This window comes from Ylistrum balloti, unplaced genomic scaffold (assembly GCF_031769215.1).
Source record: "Ylistrum balloti isolate Yb309-2 unplaced genomic scaffold, AGI_CSIRO_Ybal_v1 Utg370470, whole genome shotgun sequence".
Classification (NCBI taxonomy): Eukaryota; Metazoa; Mollusca; class Bivalvia; order Pectinida; family Pectinidae; genus Ylistrum; species Ylistrum balloti.
Window position 1 is genome coordinate 641,687 of NW_026782309.1, and position 22,755 is coordinate 664,441.

The 22,755-nt window shown below is 32.8% G+C and overlaps 1 protein-coding gene across 1 annotated transcript; it reads left to right on the plus strand.

Annotated features, from left to right (window-relative positions):
- LOC132555290 (uncharacterized) lies at positions 1-21,198 on the plus strand. The gene is made up of 3 exons (XM_060219646.1): positions 1-344; positions 19,602-19,791; positions 21,088-21,198. Exons 1-3 carry the CDS (start codon positions 1-3, stop codon positions 21,196-21,198), a joined length of 645 nt encoding a protein of 214 aa, XP_060075629.1.
- Positions 21,199-22,755: the final 1,557 nt, after the last annotated feature.

The following is a 22,755-nucleotide window of genomic DNA, read 5'->3' on the forward strand; positions in this document are numbered from 1 at the left end:
ATGGCAACAACACTGCCAAGGATTACGCCGATCGGCACACCAGTGCCCCGTGCTGTATCTAGTCAGCCCCGCTCATTCTCCACCCCACCTACCCCTTCTATATATGGACCTTACCCACCTAGGGAGCTATCAAGCTCTATGGACAATGTGTATGTGCCTGGGAGGATCAACCCACTCGCTCCTCCTCCATCTAAACGACGCATAAACATGAGCTGGGAAACATCGGAACAACATTTACATAATCATAAAAGAAGTCAGTTGATGCAACGAAGAGAACATGAAAGATATCACTCAGCTTGGTCTAAGGCTTTTTACGGGTCCGTGGTAGAGCAAGAATATTATAGGTAAGCATTTTACTGTGATCATGAAAAGTCATATGTAATGCTCCCACCATCAGAACGGAGGTTGGAGAGGACAGTTGTATTTGCTACGTCTGTCCACCTGTCCATCACATAATTGCATGCTAATTTTCATTGTTGTTTTAAGGATACTGTTTATATCTAGATGGACATCCAAGTAAATATTACAGGTGTATACTTTAACCTGGGTGTCTGTCTGTCCATCTGTCTTGTGAACTGATGCCATGGAACTGTGCTATGTAGCTAAAAATAAGCTTCAACCTTGCTTTCATACCAACTTTCATTGGTCATTCTGGTTTTTGTCAAAAGGGGGCAGTAGTGGGTTTTTATATAGGAGGAAACTGGTATCAAGGGAAAAAGGTCAATAGGTGACACTATACATTTCAAATGTGACTACTTCACAGGTGTCAAAGGTGAGGGCAGTATTACTCCTACCATCTCATCACCCTTATGTCCTAAATTCTCATCCTCACAACTCATTCTCAACTACATGATGTCCTAAATTATGCTGCTAATAATCTTCCACCAGAGACATGGTGCATGCTTCTGGTTTCATTTTTATTATTTTCCTGAAATCTGACCATTTAAAAAATAAAATTCTCTGTGGTAGGTACTGATGAGTTGGTTACATGGTTTTTCATTTTAGAGATTCACCTCTCTCTGTGGACAGGAATTTGTCCAAAAATTCAGTCTGAATCTGAACTTCTTATCTTCTCAACTGACATGTAGCTTAGATAGAAACTTGAGAAAATCTCAAACTTTAGAAATCAGAATTAACTTGTCTGCCTGCATTCATTTGATCGACACCGGCAACTTACTTTATGGAGTTGAGTGGCAATCAGAGTAAATTTATTGTCATGTCATAAAATATATCAATACATTTAAATGTCTATATAAATCACATTCCCTATTTACAGTTACATTATGATATTTCAACTGATTGATAGTAGATGTAGCTGTATTATTGATAGACTGAGCTGTGGGTCATGAAATGAAAGTGATTCTTTCTACCGCAGGATATTTATATTTCAGAAATCAATTAATTTATTGATAAATCTGTATTGATTGTTCAAAATATTTTATCGTCCTTTTAAATTTTCTTATTTATAGACATTTGAAATGTTTGAGTTTAGAATTAAAACTGGTCCATAGATTTTGTGTGTAATAATCAAAGATATGTGAATTCATTATTGCCAACATGTGTGTGTAAATTCAGTTTTAATGAGTTATTTAATAGTAAAAAGTTTTAATCACTGTATGAATATGCAGCATCATAGATAAAACAGGTGTAAACATTGCCCAGCAGGGATTGGCTCGGTGATATATTCGTCCTGTGTGCAATGACGTTATAAATCCAGACCTGGACTTAAACTGTGAAGTGTTTGATTTAGAAAATCTCCACTACGTCCAATTCTTATGTAAATGTTGATAAGACGTCTACTTGATCTTCTACCCTGAATGTGTGACACAGTCAACAATCGCAGAATTTATAGTCCTTTTTTAACTTTAACGACCTCAAAAAACGCCATTGAAAGTTTGTAAATCGTAAGAGAATGTTCAACAGTTATTTTGGGCCTGTGAGAGTTAGTAAAACAATGGGGCGTAAACGGTGTGATAAGGGGGGAGCTGATCAATATGTCTCTCTACTGGAACTTTTGGCAGGTGTATAGGGACATACAGGTAACAAACGTGGTAGCCACATTGCTGCCTTCTTGACAGATAGCATTACTAAATACTTCATAGTGTTTTGTAGTCATAAAACAGGCTAAGTGTAAATGGCAGTTTCTGTATGATCTTATCTAAAACATGAATGTTTTATTAGAAAAAATAAAAATATTCCATACGATAGGGCAGAATGATAATCATCTCCATGACGCACTGATGAGTTGAGAGTGGTTTATTAAGATCTTTTTGCCACCATCATTGCATACCATTGGGAGCAGATTTCCCCTCCACCCCAACATTCTTAATACGATTCTGAAATCTTTAGAACTCTAAGATAATACAGAATGTATGAAGATGCCTTGCATCTTAGGTATGTGCTTTGTGAAACCACATCAAATTTCAAAAGACTATGCACTTAAAAATATATTAAAAATAATAATGATTAGTAAACATGTATGAATTCTGTGTAGGGTGTTAAGTAATAAGGTCATGTATCAGTCGGCTGAGTTAAATAGGTCAAATATCAGTACAGAAAAATTAAATAGGTCATGTATCAGTAAAAGTAAATAGGTCATGTATCAGTATAATTAAATAGGTCATGTATCAGTACAGTAAATTAAATAGGTTATGTATCAGTACAGTAAATTAAATAGCTCATATATCAGTACAGCTGAATCAAATAGGTCATGTATTAGTATAGTAAAGTTAACTGGGTCATGTATCAGTGCACTTGAGACAAATAGGTCATATATCAGTATAGTAAATTAAATAGGTCATGTATCAGTACAGTTAATTCTAATAGGTCATGTATCAGTATAGTAAAGTTAAGTAGGTCATATGTCCAGTTCAGTGATGTTAAATAGGTCATGTAACAATTACAACAATGTTAGATATGTCTTGTATCAGTACAGTAAAGTTAAATAGGTTATGAATCATTAAATAGGTCATGTAGAAATACACTATATGGTGTACTAGAAGTTATTGGTAAGGTATACCTCAACATATCAAAACTTAAGAGTACGTGATATTTAGTTGAAATTTAAGTATGATTATACTATATTTGTTTTTATCTGTTGGCCCCTGACTTAAAATCTTCACGGTTTTAGTTAATACTAAAAGCTGTCTACATTTGTGTAGGTAGTCTCTGTTTGTATGCCTGGGATCTACTGAGCTATCTAGGATAATAATTAAGTTACCTACTGTATTTACTCAGCTTATAGAAATTCTAGGGTTGCTTGTAATACCAGATATCAGGCATTGTAACCCCACTGCGTGTCCGCACTAATCCCGCGGTATTACAACACGAGACACGTACCATGACTGACGATTTTATCCTTCTAGTACCCAAACTCTCTCAGTTCTGCTATCTGTCAATGCAATAGTAAGTCAAAATATGGAAGTGTTATCGTGATTCTCTGTAACTGTATGAATTTTAAGTCTCCATAATACTTGTTTGATAAGACAAGTCATGTAAAATATAATGATAAGCTTATATAGGAAGTAATGTTTAAGGGAAAAGAAAAAACAGAAATGACAATAAAAAACAGTCAGTTTATGACATAGATAAGTTGTTATAAAAGAGTATATACTAATGATAATTTATTGTGACTATGACACAACCCACTTGGAATAATACACACTATATTATTTCTAATTACCATACCATTTTGGTTTTTTGTTAAAATAATGGCATCTACTGATTTCTTCTCTGTAACGTATACCTTATCTATATATATACTGTTAAACAAGGTACCAGGTCACCAAGTCAATAATTATTCTGTTCAACATCTCTGTGTGTGGTATTGACCACCAATATCTTTGTTGTTAGGGGATGTATGTTAGAACTTTATTATACACACTGCTTTCATTTGACATTCAAAGTTCAATTAAATGACAACTGCGAAAAGACAAATCTAAAGAAATGTGTATCAAAGATTCCTGTTCTATATTTGTAGTTGCTGTAATAAGATAAAAATAAACAATAATTTTGGTTTAGGCATTCATTGCTGATATGAATTCCATCTGAATATAATCAATGTGTTAGCAATGTTTTTGAGTGTCAATATTAGAATGGCATGTGACCTTTTAGTAAAGCATGTTATAGAGTATATGTATGGTTTAAGGCTCAAGGTATATGTAGACTGTGAATTTTAGTTTCATTTCTTATAGTTTGAATGTTATGGTTAAAAATATTATCAATATTGCAGTCTTGAAAGAATTAAATACCGGTAGGTAGACACACAAAAACTTTATGAGGAGATTTGTTTTTAATTTGATATTATTTCTAACAGGTATGGAGTAATAGATAGCATTTGGTATCAAAATTGGTTTTTTTTATGTAATATTAACAGTGGTACTGTATATCTCCTATTACAAAGAAAGCATTATATGTCTTGTATGAAATGGCTGAATTAAAAATATGGTAACTTGCAGGATCACAATTTTAAAAAATAGTTAATTTATACAACATATCAAGTTATATATGCTAATTCTTCAAACTCTGTTGTTCATACTGTTTTTAAAAGTGTCCTTTTATGAATAATTTATTGATATTTGATAACATTAAAATGAAAACTATGGAGAACTTCCTTATGATGGTATAACTAATTACACTTAGTACTTACACACTCCTTCAGACACACTGCACTTTATTATGAATTGGTAACATGGGAATGGCTTTATAAACTTATGGTCATGGCTGTAATCATGTGAAATTATTGGTAATATTATTCAACAAAGAAAACTTATATTGAATGAATCTATTTGTATTATAGATATTATGATTAATCCATACTGACATCCACTGATGTCAGGTGTCAGAGAAACTACCTTTATACCTTTACACACACAAAAAAGGAAGAAAAAAGATTGAATTACTATCACTGATAAAGATATACTAAAATCTATGTGAAGTATATCAAAAGTCAGTGTAACCTGGATAATATTGATATAATGTTACGTATCCATTACAGATCATCTGACAGACTGATTAGGGGCTTTTGTTTCGTGATTTATAAGGATCATGATTTATCTAATAAGATATATCAATGCTAACCCAGAAAAATCTTCTGTACAGTATAGTGTAGTTTGTATATACTGATATACACAGTCGAGACAGTGCGAGGTACATGCTATGTATTGTGTACACAAATTAAACATGTAGATATTCTCAACTGAACAATGATTGCATATAGGCTATACTTTGTTATCAACTGACAGATTATCAAATTTCACCTTAAACTGGATTTATCTGAACAGGTTTAAAAAAAAAATAGTAATAGGTAAAAATTTTGAATTGACAAGGTCCACGTACTTCTAATTGAACAGGTTGTTATTGAAGAATTGGTGAATGAGAAAATCACTGTTGACAATGGAATTTTTACTGGTCTAAATGAGAAACCAAATGTTGACAGATAATGCAATTTTACCTCTGACAATAGAGCTTTGAATTGCCTTTACTGATCACTATTGAAATCACAGAGTTATTACATCGAGTACCCATCCAATGTACTGTGAGTTTGTCCTTACATACAGCTAACCTCTCACACTGCTAAAAAGCCCTGTAAATTGTATGGTTTCTGACGAGACACAACAAAGACTTAAATGGCAATAGTAATTTTCTGGTATACAATTACAACTTGATCATCAATAATTACGTTTTTTTTTTCACTCAATGTTTTGGTTTCTTTTTTCATTTGATTGCATTCTGCTCTGAAATATACAAGGAGGTCTTGCTTTAAAAGGAATCTCCTGTTTTAGCTACTTACTGAGATCTTTGAGTATTAAAATATTGTTCTTTTTCTGGTTATCAGTATGTTATTTTAGGTAATGAGATTGAATTTTGTTATCCTTGTGAATGACAAACAAGATGTCTATGGCAAACAAATTGTTGTGCATGTTGTTTTAATAGTTCCACTTGAGTGTCAGTATCTAATATATACAGACCCTGTTTGTGGAGCTACAACCAAACCACACCACAAGTTCACAATAGTATACAGGGAAGACGTGTTCTGCTGCTTCAGGAATTGATTTTGCAAAGACGTAAAATGGTCATCAAAAGTAGCAGTATCATTGCCACTGTCCTACATAGCTGACTATGTAATAGAACAGGGTATTAGAAAATAGCCTGCCACCACTGGGGTTCAAACCAGTGACCAGTTGGTCTAACAGAAAACTCCCACTAGGCGAGGCTAGTAAGGCAAACTGAACTCTCAACATCTACACTTGGTGACTCCCTCCTTCACAAAGTCTCCCACTCCAAAGACAACAACAACCCAGGTTCATAATCTCCAAGGAAGCATCTCTTGGAGTGGTCAACAGCACCAAATCTGTATCAGGAGGGAATAATGAAAAAAAATCATTTCACAGCAGGGGTTGGAACTAGTGACCATTCTCTCTTTAGCCGGGCTTTTACCGCTCGACTAAAAGGAAATTTCCTGTAGGAAAAGTTAGTGAGGCAACCTGTTCTCTCAGATAGTAAAGATCGTTTGATTTTTATGAAGACTGTTATAATACCTTTATCCTTGCCCTGAGTAAAAGTACCATATATAAGGATTAGGTATAAAGATTCCTGTGTTGGTTCTATATATAGACAACAAGGAAGGATGATGCCAATAACCCTATCACAACTACAAATAGTTCAATTCAATCTCAAACTTTTCACTCCATGTGCTCCAATGATCCAAATCATGATTAAACAAGGATAGGAATGGTTGATCTATCATTAAACAGAAAATTATTGTTTTTATTGAGAAAGTTATGTGTTTGGGTTTTCTACTGATCCCAACTGACCAGATCCTACATGTATATGTAGGTTTACAATACCCAAAATCTTGTGATATCAGACTACATAAATTCCGGTCCTATATGTAGGTTTACAATACCCAAAATCTTGTGATATCAGACTACATAAATTCCGGTCCTATATGTAGGTTTACAATACCCAAAGTCTTGTGATATCAGGGTACATAAATTCTGGTCCTATATGTAGGTTTATCATACCCAAAATTTTGTGATATCAGGGTACATAAATTCTGGTCCTATATGTAGGTTTACCATACCCGAAATCTTGTGTCCTATATGTAGGTTTACCATACCCAAAATCTTGTGTCATATATGTAGGTTTACCATACCCGAAATCTTGTGTCCTATATGTAGGTTTACCATACCCAAAATCTTGTGTCCTATATGTAGGTTTACCATACCCAAAATCTTGTGTCATATATGTAGGTTAACCATACCCAAAATCTTGTGATATCAGGGTACATAAATTCCGGTCCTATATGTAGATTTACCATACCCAAAATCTTGTGATATCAGGGTACATAAATTCTGGTCCTATATGTAGGTTTACCATACCCAAAATCTTGTGTCCTATAGGTAGGTTTACCATACCCAAAATCTTGTGTCATATATGTAGGTTTACCATACCCAAAATCTTGTGTCATATATGTAGGTTTACCATACCCAAAATCTTGTGTCCTATATGTGGGTTTACCATACCCAAAATCTTGTGTCATATATGTAGGTTTACCATACCCAAAATCTTGTGTCATATATGTAGGTTTACCATACCCAAAATCTTGTGTCCTATAGGTAGGTTAACCATACCCAAAATCTTGTGTCCTATATGTAGGTTTACCATACCCAAAATCTTGTGTCATATATGTAGGTTAACCATACCCAAAATCTTGTGATATCAGGGTACATAAATTCCGGTCCTATATGTAGATTTACCATACCCAAAATCTTGTGATATCAGGGTACATAAATTCTGGTCCTATATGTAGGTTTACCATACCCAAAATCTTGTGTCCTATAGATAGGTTTACCATACCCAAAATCTTGTGTCATATATGTAGGTTTACCATACCCAAAATCTTGTGTCATATATGTAGGTTTACCATACCCAAAATCTTGTGTCCTATATGTAGGTTTACCATACCCAAAATCTTGTGTCATATATGTAGGTTTACCATACCCAAAATCTTGTGTCATATATGTAAATACCCAAAATCTTGTGTCCTATAGGTATATACCCAAAATCTTGTGTCCTATATGTAGGTTTACCATACCCAAAATCTTGTGTCATATATGTAGGTTAACCATACCCAAAATCTTGTGATATCAGGGTACATAAATTCCGGTCCTATATGTAGGTTTACCATACCCAAAATCTTGTGATATCAGGGTACATAAATTCCGGTCCTATATGTAGATTTACCGTACCCAAAATCTTGTGATATCAGGGTACATAAATTCTGGTCCAGTATTAACAACACACATGAAGAGCTATTTGTTTAGAACGGATGGTATAGAATGGTGAGGAAAGCTGGCCTGAACAGTTCAATGTAATAGAGGTAAATTGTCAGGATTTCAATAGTTTTCTTTCAGCGTAAATAGCATTTAAAGAACTTCATCAATATTTAGAGGGACTTAACATAAATATGATACATGTAATTATTGAAACGGAAACCAGACAAAGACTAGGAGATATTTAAACAGATTTAAAAAAAGAGCTTGCTTGGTTAAATTCTAAAAGTCTTGGACATGAATACAAATCTGTGTTCCTTGCTAGATGTCATTTGACAGAGAAAGTCAACAGAACGTCTGAACAAGTAATATAATATGTAAAGTGTGACTGATCTTTACAAATTAAACCTCCAAAGCTGCGGTTCAAATTGACATGGAGTAAAATCTCTTTCAGTAACTTCATTGTTCTTTTGAAATATATTAATTGTTGTTATAAAAATCTTAAGGCAGTGTTTTTCACTGAAATCAGGACAGTAATTGATATGGGAAGACTGCCAAAACAGCACCAAGAATTCCAACGTACAAAACTTTTCTAAACTAGGATATACAATCCGTCCTTGTCAATACAAAGCTTTGTAATTTCATCAATTATCTATGACTGAACGCATCTTTTCATAGATATTAAATGGCATGGTCCTCAAGAATTGTGTGTGTAAACTTAACGAGCAGAACGTAGTGTGAAATTGGTCGATACTGTCTATCACAAACCTATTGAAACTTAAAGTAAGATTATTAATGTTCCATTGAAGGGTTAAAAAATTATGTCCAACAGTTGAGACCTCAGTCATTTCAGCGATATTGATTTTGTCTCATTTCAATCGAGGGTTTGGGTTTTGATTGTGCCAATAAAGATCCGGAGAATTTATTGATCCCATTCAGCTGGATGTGAACCACCAGGAACTGTTAATGGCTCCAGGTCTCAGCAAGGGTTCCGTTAGTCTGTGGAGCACCTCCAACATTTATACATGTATGATTTAATGAGAATCAATGATTGAAAGTCACCAGTGTTAATGTTCAGATTGTTTCCCTGTTTACTCCCAGATTTAAAATACTGGGCGAGATTAGCATGCCAATGTTGTACTTTTGGCTGGTAGGGAGAGGGGAAAATAAACAAGGTAGATTATCATTGACAGAATGGGCTTTTTACAGGGAGGATTAGTATTGACAATGACATGTCCTGTGAACAATTTTTTTTAATGTGATATGAACTGCTTTACCTGTCCGTGTTCTATTGTGTCGTAAAAACGTATTGATTATTGTATATACAGCACTAGGTTCAAAAGAAAATATCAGAATGGATTTCATGTCATGATTTTTTTTTCATTGTCATTTGATGTGGGCTGTAAAAGATATTGATCAAGTCTGCAAAAATATTATTAAATATTAATATAGATTAATGATTTAATACAAACAGGAAAGGTGTGAATGTGGTTAATACATACTGGTATCTGAGATATTTATACCATTTATGTGAAGAAAACACTCTATTTTCAATAAAATAAAAAAAACAATGGACAAAACTTAGGATTTAATTACAGATTGAAATATTTTATGACTTTTTTCTTTCAAAATTTCTTACACCATAGTGTTGACCAGTCAAAGTGACATTACAAAATGACATCACTTTTTCAGTGTTATAGGATGAAAACAGAAGAGAATTGGTCATTGAAAATGCTTATTTCATAGAGGGTTAAATTCTGTCTTACTGACTCTTACAGATTGTCACATGTTTAAAGAGGATTGGTATTACCTGAACAAACATGTTATCAAACTTATTTCAGACATTATAAAACACTCTATTGACACATCAAAACAGTAAGTTTATCCATTAATGGAGGTATCATTTGTAAGATTGGCTTTTAAGTGCTGTTAGCTATAAACATTTAATAATGATCCTATCATATGATATATTGTTATTATTTTAACTTATTATTAAAATGGTTACCTGCGTGATAACAGTAGTTTTTTTGTAGGATTTATTTAAGGTGCATCAAGAACACTAATACCAAAATCTTGATCAGTTCATATTACTCAAAATTTGAGTGAGTCCCACAGAAAAAGATGAGGCATGGACACAGATATCTGAATCTGAAAAATCTCTGCAACGATAAAGTGATACAACCAAATTTACTGTAGATGGGTCTAAAGAGAGTTGTGGCCCTTGAATTAATGCCTGTAGATCTATTTATAACATAAAAAGCCATGCCTTTAATTACAGTTAAACTTTCAAATCGTATTCTTCATTGTTATCAGGACAATAGTAGAGTTATGTCCCTTGAGATCATTTTATAAACATGAAGACCATACATACTGACAAATTATTACTCAAGATAAATTTGGTCTTGCATTGGTGAGCATAGTGTATAAACTCCTTGATACAGACCATTTGAAATGAGAGATATATCAGTTTAAAAAAACTTTTAATATACTTGATTGACGCAAAATTGCTGTAGACTAGTGGTAATTGTATATGAATACTGTTAATGGACTTTATATGAGTCAATGGTAAACTTCAAATATTGGAGGTCAGATGTTAATAAGATTGGAGCCTGATCAGACAGGGTCATAACAGCATTGGGGCACAAGACCCATTAAGGATAAAGACAAAGGGGAGGTCACTCTCCCATGAAGTGACAAATAGTAGAGTACTCAACCAAGACCAACGTAATGAAAAAACATATAGACTGACAATGAAGGCATTGGTCCTGAACTGAAGATTTGTGTTTATCAGGTACAGACCTTGATAATCATATTATCAACGTACCTTAATACATGTTCCAAGGACTGTTAAAACTGTACAGCTATAGACGTTAACAATATATAGCTTACTAGGCTTGTGTACACAATTATATTGCTTACATACACATTTTATAACAAAATTATTTTTTTCTGATGGAGCATGTTTCTTTGGCTCACTGTTGGTAGAGCTGTGGAATATCACACAAGCGACCCAGGTTGAATTCCTGTTGCAGTGCTTGTCAGGAAGGGGTTTTTCCCTATTCAATAATGCTTTAACAAACTGTCAGATGTACAGTATTTTCGAAGGCTCTCAACACAATTTTTACTATCAATAATACATCTGCGCAAAGTTTTGACAAAACATGCCCTCAGCACGCACACTTACAAAATGTTGTAAAAACCTTGTACTGTGTTGTAAGTATTTTGACTATTTATTTTTGAATAGATTGTAAAACACAGAGACATATGCTTGGAAGGCTATAAGCTTTAAAAGTTGGACCATTGACTGACCAACATAATTATTGTATTTATTGTATCCTTAACTTGCTGTTGGTCTTTAAACGTGGACAGGTTAGTACGAGAATGATCCTGGTGAACCCAGTTCTACTATGACAGGCAGTTGCCTGTGTGTTTGTTGTTATTCATAGATCCCATAGACTCTTTCTGTTGGGGCTTGAATTATTTCCATGTAGAATGTGTTCACATGAAAATTTAAACTAACTGGAAAAATTGACATTATAGATTTGTTTAAGACTTTTAACTATTAGGTTAAAAAAAAATGAAAAGAATGCGAGTATCAAACTTTTAAAATGTAAAATTCCAATCTTTTATAAATGACAGAAATTCTGAACTGTTGAATCAACATTTAAGGATTAAATGAGGTGGTCGGTATGTTTCCTGGTCAGTAGTGAACTACCCTGTATATACCTGGTAAATAAACTATTCTTATCCGAGTATCTGTCTCAATGACGTGGACAAACTTTACACAGTAAACATTAAATATGGACAAGTTAAGATAAGCCAGGATAAGTCGAAGAGTAAACTTACACAAGTGTTGTATCAATGATACTAATGTTGCCTTACCAGCAAGCAATTTCCTCGATTTAATCAGAAGCAGAGATATCACAGAAGAAAGCTACTTTTTAAACACTATTAAAATGTCTAGATCAATCTGTATCATTGACATGACATCTATCAATACTTGGCATTTCAAACAACTTTATTAGGGAGTGTATTTTTAACAAACATAACCTTGCTTGTCATCAAATTTCCATAGTGTTTTGTAGAACACCTTATATCATATATCTACCCGTATACTATAGTTGGTATTTTTGTTGAAAATCTTTTTGCATATAAACATAAATACACTTTTGTTGATATTGTTGATATCTGTACCCCTTCCCCAACATCCAAACAATTTGTATTAAATAAAATTTTCTGAAGTCAGTTTGTATTAAATAAAATTTTCTGAAGTGCACAGGTTTAGTCAGGAGCTAAAGGCTTATACAGTTGAGGAATTAAAACAATAATTAAGTTATCTCATTGTAAAGAGAAGACAACAAACTCTTTGGTCCTCGGTTACAACTTACTCCACTAACATTTAAATGAAGGCTACAGTAATCATAGTGTATGACGAGGAACAATTGGTACATCAAGTCATTTTATATATTCTTCTAACCTTATTGTATAAAGCCTTGTAATTAATTTAAATAGATTTAAGTTCATTAAAAGTACACCTAACACCAGTCGGGTGTGGTGTCATTGCAGAGATCAATCAATGTAAGCTTGTTTTAGGTATATTAATTTCTATACAGCCACATACACGACTGTTGTCCCGCAATAAACCACGGAAATCTAAGTGTAGTTGTTAATGGAGGAGGCAGTTTATATATTGTGTATGTTATATATGTCAAACTTATCCTCAAAGCTGATATTTACAATTGTTTGACTTTGTCTATAGTAAGTCTTTACCTGTACATTCTTTGTATACAAAAGAACAGGTAATGAATACGCAGACTTGAAATAACCACAAGACATTTTCTAACTTTCTGAATATAAAACATCTCAGAGCAGCATCACATACAATGGTTAACATCTGATAAAAGAAAAGTGAATATGCAGGGCTTTTCAGGACCAATAATTGGCCCCATTCTTGATTTAAATTATTTGATGTTTAAGCCTATCTCTCATTTGCTATTTACTCCTGAAAATTTCCATCCCATTTTACCAATTTCTTTCAAAACTGAAGCAAAAATGACCTACTCCCAAAACAGTGAAAACAGTTAGCTCTGAAATTCAATAAAAGTATTTAAAATAATAGATAAGAAAAAATGTGTAATACTGAAAATTAAACTTAAACTTTGACTGTACATAGGTATATGAAATGAAAGACATGGTTTCTCTATGAAGATTTGGTAGAGGTAGCTCCTTTAAAAGTAATATAATCCTGTAGTTGTTAGTTCTGACGAATATTATTGTTTTGTGTTTGGGTTTGACACAGAATTGTAATTCAAAAGCTCAATAATAGTACTTATATTTCTGTGTAGTATGTATAGTGAGATCAGACCCTGCTTCGTACAGAACTTATTGGGCGTCCAGTAAGGATTTAAATGTTTACATTGGTATCCAGGCCCCCTAGGTCTGACTACCATACATTAGTGGATTAAACGTCCACAAGTACTAACCGGTGAATAGGTATAACGTGTTACTTATATAGACTTACCATGTATCTATCATATAACAACGTGTAAATCTAAAAGGACCAATTTTAAACTTACTAAAAGATTAACTTTTGTTTTACTAATTTTCAATTCAATTGTTTAGTCTATGTGATATACATACATGTATATATTACACAAAGTTTTCAGTTTTCCTACAAAAGATAAATGATAGATGAAAATGACATTAATATGAATAAAAATGAATTTGACTAGAAAAGAAAAAAGTTAAAAAAAAAAGTAAAATATATGTAAAATAAAAACATACCTTACACTTAATTATCACCAGTATTATGAATAAGAAACTGTAAAATTATAGTATTTGGTACATTTTAATCAGAACTTTAAATCATTTCGTAATTTTAGTGCTCAAGGATAAATTTTCTTGGATGTTTGTCATGAACTTCTCATTTTAAAAAGTTCTTATTTTTCATTTGTTTGTAGCAACAATTCACAAACTATTGAAGGGAGACAACTCCTACTGGCGGAAAGGGTTTACATTTCATTGCTCCTGCCAGTTTACTACTGTATATAATTCTGTTCAAAAATCTGTTTAGTAGTAGGAGACATAAACCTCTATTTTATATTATTTCATAACTCAAAAAAGCAATATTTGAATATTACATCACCTATTTTACAGTTATCTTTAAACATCCAAGAATCATATCACAAGAACTGACATTAAAACTGAAAAGATGATATTCCTCTCAAGATATCCACCATATTTATCACAGATTAGAAAAAAAAATTCTTTAAATTTTTTGTAACACATGAAGTCACTGTTTCAATATTTGTTTCAGTTTAAAGCTATTTCCTCAACATATTGTTATTTTCTTTAAATATTGCATAAATTCTTTGCATATGATTCAACATGGACTGTTAAATTATTACACCTGTGTCAGGTCAACACTGTAATATAATTTACAGGTAAGAATACAGAAGAATGTGGTGGCCTTACGTTTACAGTTGTAGGAAACTGTTTGTTTCCTTCTTAATATTGCTGATATATTAATGTTCATAAAAATATTAATGTTTCTGTGATTATACTTGAATACTGTAGAACAATACTATAATGAGTTTAGCATTTGATTTCCTTATTTCTTGTATTTTTTGAGTCAAGGTAGACAACTCTCAATATCCTATAATTCAAGATCACATCAGTCAGGGAGTGTTCTAACATTTGTTTTTGTTTACAAATAAAATTTAACTCAATACAAGTTGAAACTATTCAAGCATGAGTTATAATACTGGTGACACACAGCAAAATTGTATCAGAGTCTAAGAGACAATCAAAGTTTACAGATAGGATTTTAAATGAGTTTTCATTTCAAGAGATTTTACGTAACAAGTCTTAGAAGCCCTTTTTTTTTGCAAGGTATGGCAAAAATTAAAAACTTGAATCAAGTTTAGTAAAATCTCACATATGAAATGCAAACAATTATCTAAGATACATGAATGGACATAACTGCCTTTATACAAATATACAGCTGCATACACATCATCACCAAATTAAGCAAATTAACTGCCAAATTTTCCCAATGTCTTCCCAGCTTTTGGTTACTGACGCTTCACATATTGACCAGAACCTCAAATTCATCCCTGAATGTTTGCGAACACATGCCTGACATACATTTTGATAGGTTTTATAATACAGAGGCAGCCATAAAGTGGCCTTATTTTCATTTCATGATTTAATGTCATTGTCCATACTATGACACCACAATGTGTTTCTGACCAGAACTAGTGACAATATACAAAGAATTTTTTCATTGGCAAATTCACTGGACAACACACCAATATGTGATGATACTATCTTCTTATGAGCATTTTTCATAAGGGCTCCCCACTCTCAGGGCTCCCCCTCCCCGCACTCCCATCAGAATTGTCTGCTAGTCATCCACATATCCATACATTGGGCCAATTTCACTCAATTCATTTCACCCAATGTTTCTTTGAAGGAACTGCTTGTGTGGTAGTGATCTTATGGTCCAGTCCAAAGGTCAAAATGATCTAATGTCAAATTTGAAATATTTTACCGGTAAATATGAAGCATGATTAGTTGGAATCAAATGAAAAGCCACCTGACTAATGGTAAAGTCACCATGTCAAAGGTGAAGGTCAAATTTGAAATTATTCATTTATATAACACCGCCAAATTAATGTGTCTATAAACTTTTGTAGAAACAATCATTATCAATGTAACACATGGGTTTAGAGTCTGACACTATGCAGGGCCTTTCCTGACATTTGTCAGTACACTAGTCACACGTTATATTTACTTTACATAAATGAATCTTTTCCAGAGAATTAAATACCTTTCAAAAAGAGATATTTTTCATATTGATTTGCTTTTTTATACATCCAGGACTCAAAATTGAAATGTTGATATTGTACTGTAATGATATTTATGATAAAAGGGTAGAGGCTGATTGTCTTTAAAGAAACATTCAGCATCACAGTCTTTAGATTACTAGAAGAACAATATACATCCAATGCTTTCAGTTAAAGTAAACAAATATATGAACTTAAGATACATTTTGTACTTTGACTCGAAGAGTTTCAGAAAGGGGAGGCAACCTTTCTGCTTACACTCAACAAAAGTTATTAAAGCAGAGCTTAAAAGTTTATACTTTTCTCCATGAAAGATTTGAGAGAGGGGAGGCAACCCCTCTTTGCCTGTCCAAGAGTAGAATATTAATTTTTGATAGTTTCCTTTTAACTTTTTGAAAAAGTCAGACACAGTCAGATCTATTTTTGTCACAGAATCTACATATTTATTGATATACATGTATGTGTATACATATATCACAGTTAACGTAACCATTAATACACTGTCACATTTTAAAATCTTTTATCAAAATATTGAAAGACTTCTTTTCAAAACTTGATCAAATGCATAACTTGGAATCATATACACATTCATTGTGTCAGTATATAGGTTCTAACCCTGATCTGGGACTTCACCACCTGGACAGATTTATTTGAGACTAGTATTTCAGTATTTTTACACCTGTCTTTATACTGTAGTTCAGATATAGTACCACAAGGAGTGTGGTCTTTTTACCATACATCATATCACCTACCTGGGCTCGATCCCTTTCTACCTACTGAGTACAAGGGAGTTTCCGTGTAAATTACACATGTCCACTACAACTTAACCATTATGTATGTTTGTGCTTGAAGTCATTAAAACATCATCAACATTGAGAAGATGTCTAACTTAAAACAGGATTCAGTGACTATATAACCTTGAACTTCACTATATCATTCACTTAGAAATATAACCTGTATAAAAATGGAAAACAAATGCATCTTTTCTGCAACATATATGGAAAGTTTTGCATTATGGAAAAATCGATTTGAAATCAATATCCAATTTTGTTCAAAGTGTTTGAAACTTTGCAATTTTCCAGAATTAAATCAATAGAAACATTTGTGAAATCCTGTATGTACAATTCAACCCTTGTGCGGCTATATTTCTCCACCATTTCTCGCTTGTTATTCCTTTTCCTATCACCAGGTGGGAAAACCACAAACACTAAAGGTACATCTGTTTTGAACCAAATATTCCTAGCAACTTGGGTCCTCTGCTGAGAGCTTAATGAGAACTTCTATTCTATGATCATAATCATAACGATATTCACAATGAAAAATCTGTGACAGAATTATTGAGGTATAGGAGTATCACATTGTCATCATAACATTACTACACCATGATTTTAACCATACTTAATCACGGCTGTATGAGTCCTGATTAATGCTGGAATGTTTCAAGCCAAGTACTGAATGGTCCCTGAATTTCAACAATGGACACTTAGAACTCAAGGTGCTTGGTATCATTCAAACCACACAAACCTTGTAACAGATTGACCCGATATAAACTTTAATTGATCTCTTATAAAAACTGATTGGAGATCTAGTCTTTATACCCCTAGAGCTGTCTATTCAGGCTCGCAATTCAAGTCATGTTTATATAAGTGTTGATCAAACAATGCTATCGCAGAAAAAAAAATAAAATACTGACGTACCGCACTGTAACCATTGTTCTCGACACTCGTTTTTGGATGACAACATATAACTGTAGATCTACTATTCAAATTAAATATCGGGCAGAGATATAGTCCATCTCATTGTATGGACTGTTAATGTTATTCTGGAGGTCTATATGTACACAGGCCTCAGGTGTTGAGCACATCAAACACCCTGGCAACTCAGCATTGGGTCTGCTGACCACTAGGATCACACAGAAAAAGTGACTTCTGGAAACTGAATTTTACTCTTTAATGGTTTTGTAAGGGTTTTGGTTGACATTGTGCTTAGAGGAGTAAAATGTCTACTCACAGATATGACAAGTAAGTAGTACCTTTATAGGTCATCCTGTTAAACTTCAGGTAAAAATTATCATACCTGTCCTCCTATATAATAAGATCCCATACACTTCTGATAACATGTCTACTCTCAGTTTGCACTTTGTATAGAAAATGGAACCAAAAGATGGTAATATTTACAGGTTATTTTTCTATAGGCAGAAATTGTATATTAATCACATGATGATATTAATGCCAGTTTTAAAATTTTTGAAAATATTAATTGATTTTGTAGGATACAGACATGCATAAACAAATATTGATTTTTAGAAGACTTTGGTATCATAAATGATCCTTGGAGAAATTTATACACTTAAAGGAGTTTTACTAAAATTTAAGTATTAACCAATAAAAGTACAAAAAATCTCAGTCGAAAGGTATTGATTTCAGTCTCAAGTTATTTTTAAAATCTGACTGAATTATTGGACAGATCACATAAGTTAAGGGTGAAGATTTGTTGATAATTTGTTTTAGTTTAAGATTGGTCAATGATATATCTATCTCTGATAATGTAAACAACACTGCCCTACACAAGTACATAGTCCACTATGGTGTAGTAGATATCATGTGATTATCTCCATGTGGTATTATGTCAACACTGCATCTTCTACATTGCATCTCTGGTTCAACTTTATAGTTGTTATCATTCCTCTTATTCTCAGTGCATAAAGTTATTTCTTTAACATTGTAACTTGTCAACAATTGTTTCTCTAACATTATAACTTGTCAACAATAATTTCTCTAACATTGTAACTTGTCAACAATAATTTCTCTAACATTGTAACTTGTCAGCAATTGTTTCTTTAACATTGTAATTTGTCAACAATAATTTCTCTAACATTGTAACTTGTCAACAATTGTTTCTCTAACATTGTAACTTGTCAACAACTGTTTCTCTAACATTATAATTTGTCAACAATAATTTCTCTAACATTGTAACTTGTCAACAATTGATCTTTAACATTGTAATTTGTCAACAATAATTTCTCTAACATTGTAACTTGTCAACAGTTGTTTCTCTAACATTGTAACTTGTTAGCAATTGTTTCTCTAACATTGTAACTTGTCAACAATTGTTTCTCTAACATTGTAACTTGTCGACAATTGTTTCTCTAACATTGTGACTTGTCAGCAATTGTTTCTCTAACATTGTAACTTGTCAACAATTGTTTCTCTAACATTGTAACATGTCAACAATTGTTTCTCTAACATTGTAACTTGTCAACAATTGTTTCTCTAACATTGTAACATGTCAACAATTGTTTCTCTAACATTGTAACTTGTCAACAATTGTTTCTCTATACATTGTAACTTGTCAACAATTATTTCTCATTTTGCTCTAATTTGTCAACAACCATTTCTGTATACTTTAATTACAAATAGTTAAATCCTCATTTATATTGTTCTGTCTCTGTTTTATTAAGTACTTTGTCAATATTCAGGAAACATTTCCGGGATGTATTAAAGCAACAGATGGCTGACATTGAGGATAAACGAAAGAAGAATGTGAAAGAGAAGAAGAAGGAGAGTGAGATGGCGTTAGCTCAGGATGATAACGACAAGACAAAAGATAGAGAAGCCTTCGTTAAGAAACATATTTATCTACAAGGCTTCCGCGACTGTAATAAACAGGTGGGTGAAGATCCCTTCCCTTCCCACTTCAAATTTCAACAAGAGCTGTAAACACACACTGGGATAAGCAAGTTTTTAATTATGCAAATCAAATGATGAACTGTACCATTATAGTTGGCCATTGGATCTCATTTTCTTCGTTCGTGTACCATTATAGTGTATACTTATAGTCCAGAACCCCTGTAGTGTAACGTTATGTTATGATGAATGTTCAGCTCTTTTCAAAGTTATGATGACATACATGATGAAAAATGTTGTGTTTCGGTATAATATATTGATCACATACATAATGACCAATATTCTGTTTCTGTCCAATGTTTGACTGACACATGCTATAAGGAATGTTCTGTTTCTACCTAATGTTTGTCTGACACATGCTATAAGGAATGTTCTGTTTCTACCTAATGTTTGTCTGACACATGCTATAAGGAATGTTCGGTTTCTACCTAATGTTTGACTGACACATGCTATAAGGAACGTTCTGTTTCTACCTAATGTTTGACTGACACATGCTATAAGGAATATTCTGTTTCTGTCCAATGTTTGACTGACACATGCTATAAGGAATATTCTGTTTCTACCTAATGTTTGTGTGACACATGCTATAAGGAATATTCTGTTTCTACCTAATGTTTGACTGACACATGCTATAAGGAATGTTCTGTTTCTACCTAATGTTTTTGACACATGCTATAAGGACACTAATGTTTGTGTGCTATAAGGACACAATGAATATTCTGTTTCTACTGACACCTAATGTTTGACTGACACATGCTATAAGGAATATTCTGTCTCTATTAATGTTTGTGTGACACATGCTATAAAGAATATTCTGTTTCTACCTAATGTTTGACTGACACATGCTATAAGGAATGTTCTGTTTCTACCTAATGTTTGACTGACACATGCTATAAGGAATGTTCTGTTTCTACCTAATGTTTGACTGACACATGCTATAAGGAATGTTCTGTTTCTACCTAATGTTTGTGTGACACATGCTATAAGGAATATTCTGTTTCTACCTAATGTTTGACTGACACATGCTATAAGGAATGTTCTGTTTCTACCTAATGTTTGTGTGACACATGCTATAAGGAATATTCTGTTTCTACCTAATGTTTGACTGACACATGCTATAAGGAATGTTCTGTTTCTACCTAATGTTTGACTGACACATGCTATAAGGAATGTTCTGTTTCTACCTAATGTTTGACTGACACATGCTATAAGGAATGTTCTGTTTCTACCTAATGTTTGTCTGACACATGCTATAAGGAATGTTCTGTTTCTTTTCAGACAATGGAGGAGAGATGGAGTAACAATAAAGTAAACAAGTTTATCGAGGATCGATCAGATCGAGATAGAGGGCGCTACAATCCCATTAACTGGACATGTAGTCTTAAGTGATCTAGACTGGCTGTATAGAACAAAACTTCCGTAGTGATGGTCCATTGCTTACAAGCATCTCACTGATCTGACCAGTTCAAAAAATAACTGAGGAATGGATTATTCTCCACTTCAGACTCAACAGACTTTTGACATTAAATTGAGTGACTATTGGGAACTGTGTAAATGTCATACATAACATTTTCTGTGATTTTTCTAAAACATATAGTTGTTTAGTCATATTACATATGTAGTTCTGACTAACAGAGGTTTAAACAACAATATACATCAGTATAACTACTGCTCTGTATCGTCAAAACAGGTAAAGTTTCATATCTAAAAACAGTCATTTTCAGCACCTGTAATAGATCATATCATTTCCATAACTTTTACAACTCCTCAGATGCTCTCTGTCTCTAGATTACTATGATAAAGGACTGGTCTGGTCAGTGTGTACCATAGAGATTTTGTTAAAAGCTAATTGGTTTACAGTGACATGTAACTCAAATCAATTTCTTGAAATAACTTCAATGTTTGGCGAGCCAGCAGCAAGTTGTGTTCAGAATATATACCCAGGCTAGAATATCTTGAACCAGTAGTCTTTAGCAAAATTTAAATGGCTGTTTTAGTAACGCACATGTGAGAGAAGTATATATTATTAATTTATTATAAGAAAATTACACATTTTCACACTGGTGAAAATGTTAAGTTGCTTATTTACATAAGATTGAATTTTTTTGATAATATTGAAATTAATATCAAACTGGAAATGATGGGATTATAAATCAAATTCCAAAGATACATGTCTATATAAAAATGGTAAAAGAATTTATAAGATTAAGAAAAAATGCTGGAAGGATCTATGATTAAAGGGCTCATTGTTCTTTAAGTTCTTCCTCCTAAACAGTTCCAATCCATCTAGTGACTTTAAGAAAATATCCTTTAAATTAAACTGATTTAAAATTGTAAGCAGATACTGCCTTTGCATATGTAACCATGGTAACCAAAATGTCACAATTAATATTATTGTATTAATCAGTAATCATGTCTTCAGTAACAAGCTGTTGATTATTATTCCTGGGAATGAACAGATCTATAGACCTACCAATGAAATCACAGGAAATTCTGATGATGGTACATTGTAACTTAAATTCTTCATCATGAATAGTGTTTACACAGAATTCTCATTAATTCACAATGTAAACTCCCACAATACATCTACAAACAAAACATTTGTTGTTAAGACCAGTGCAAGAAGGTCGCTACCAAAGCCATGGAAATCAAAAGTAATAAAATGCCAAATTTGTGAATATTCTTGAAATTGAAATTTCATTTTTTAACAAAAAGTAAAAGTCGTTATCGAAGTGTTTGTATCCAATACATCACTTCTCTAATACACTTACAGAAATAAATATTAACAAAAGGAAAGTGTCTAGAAATAGATCGATCATTTATATGGTAATAAGTTTTTCAATTTGAATTAGGTTTGATTTGTACCAGTGTGTTTTTTCAACACACACTTATTAAGCTATAATTGTATTATATCAATGTTTTTGCTCAACTCTATTTATTATAAAT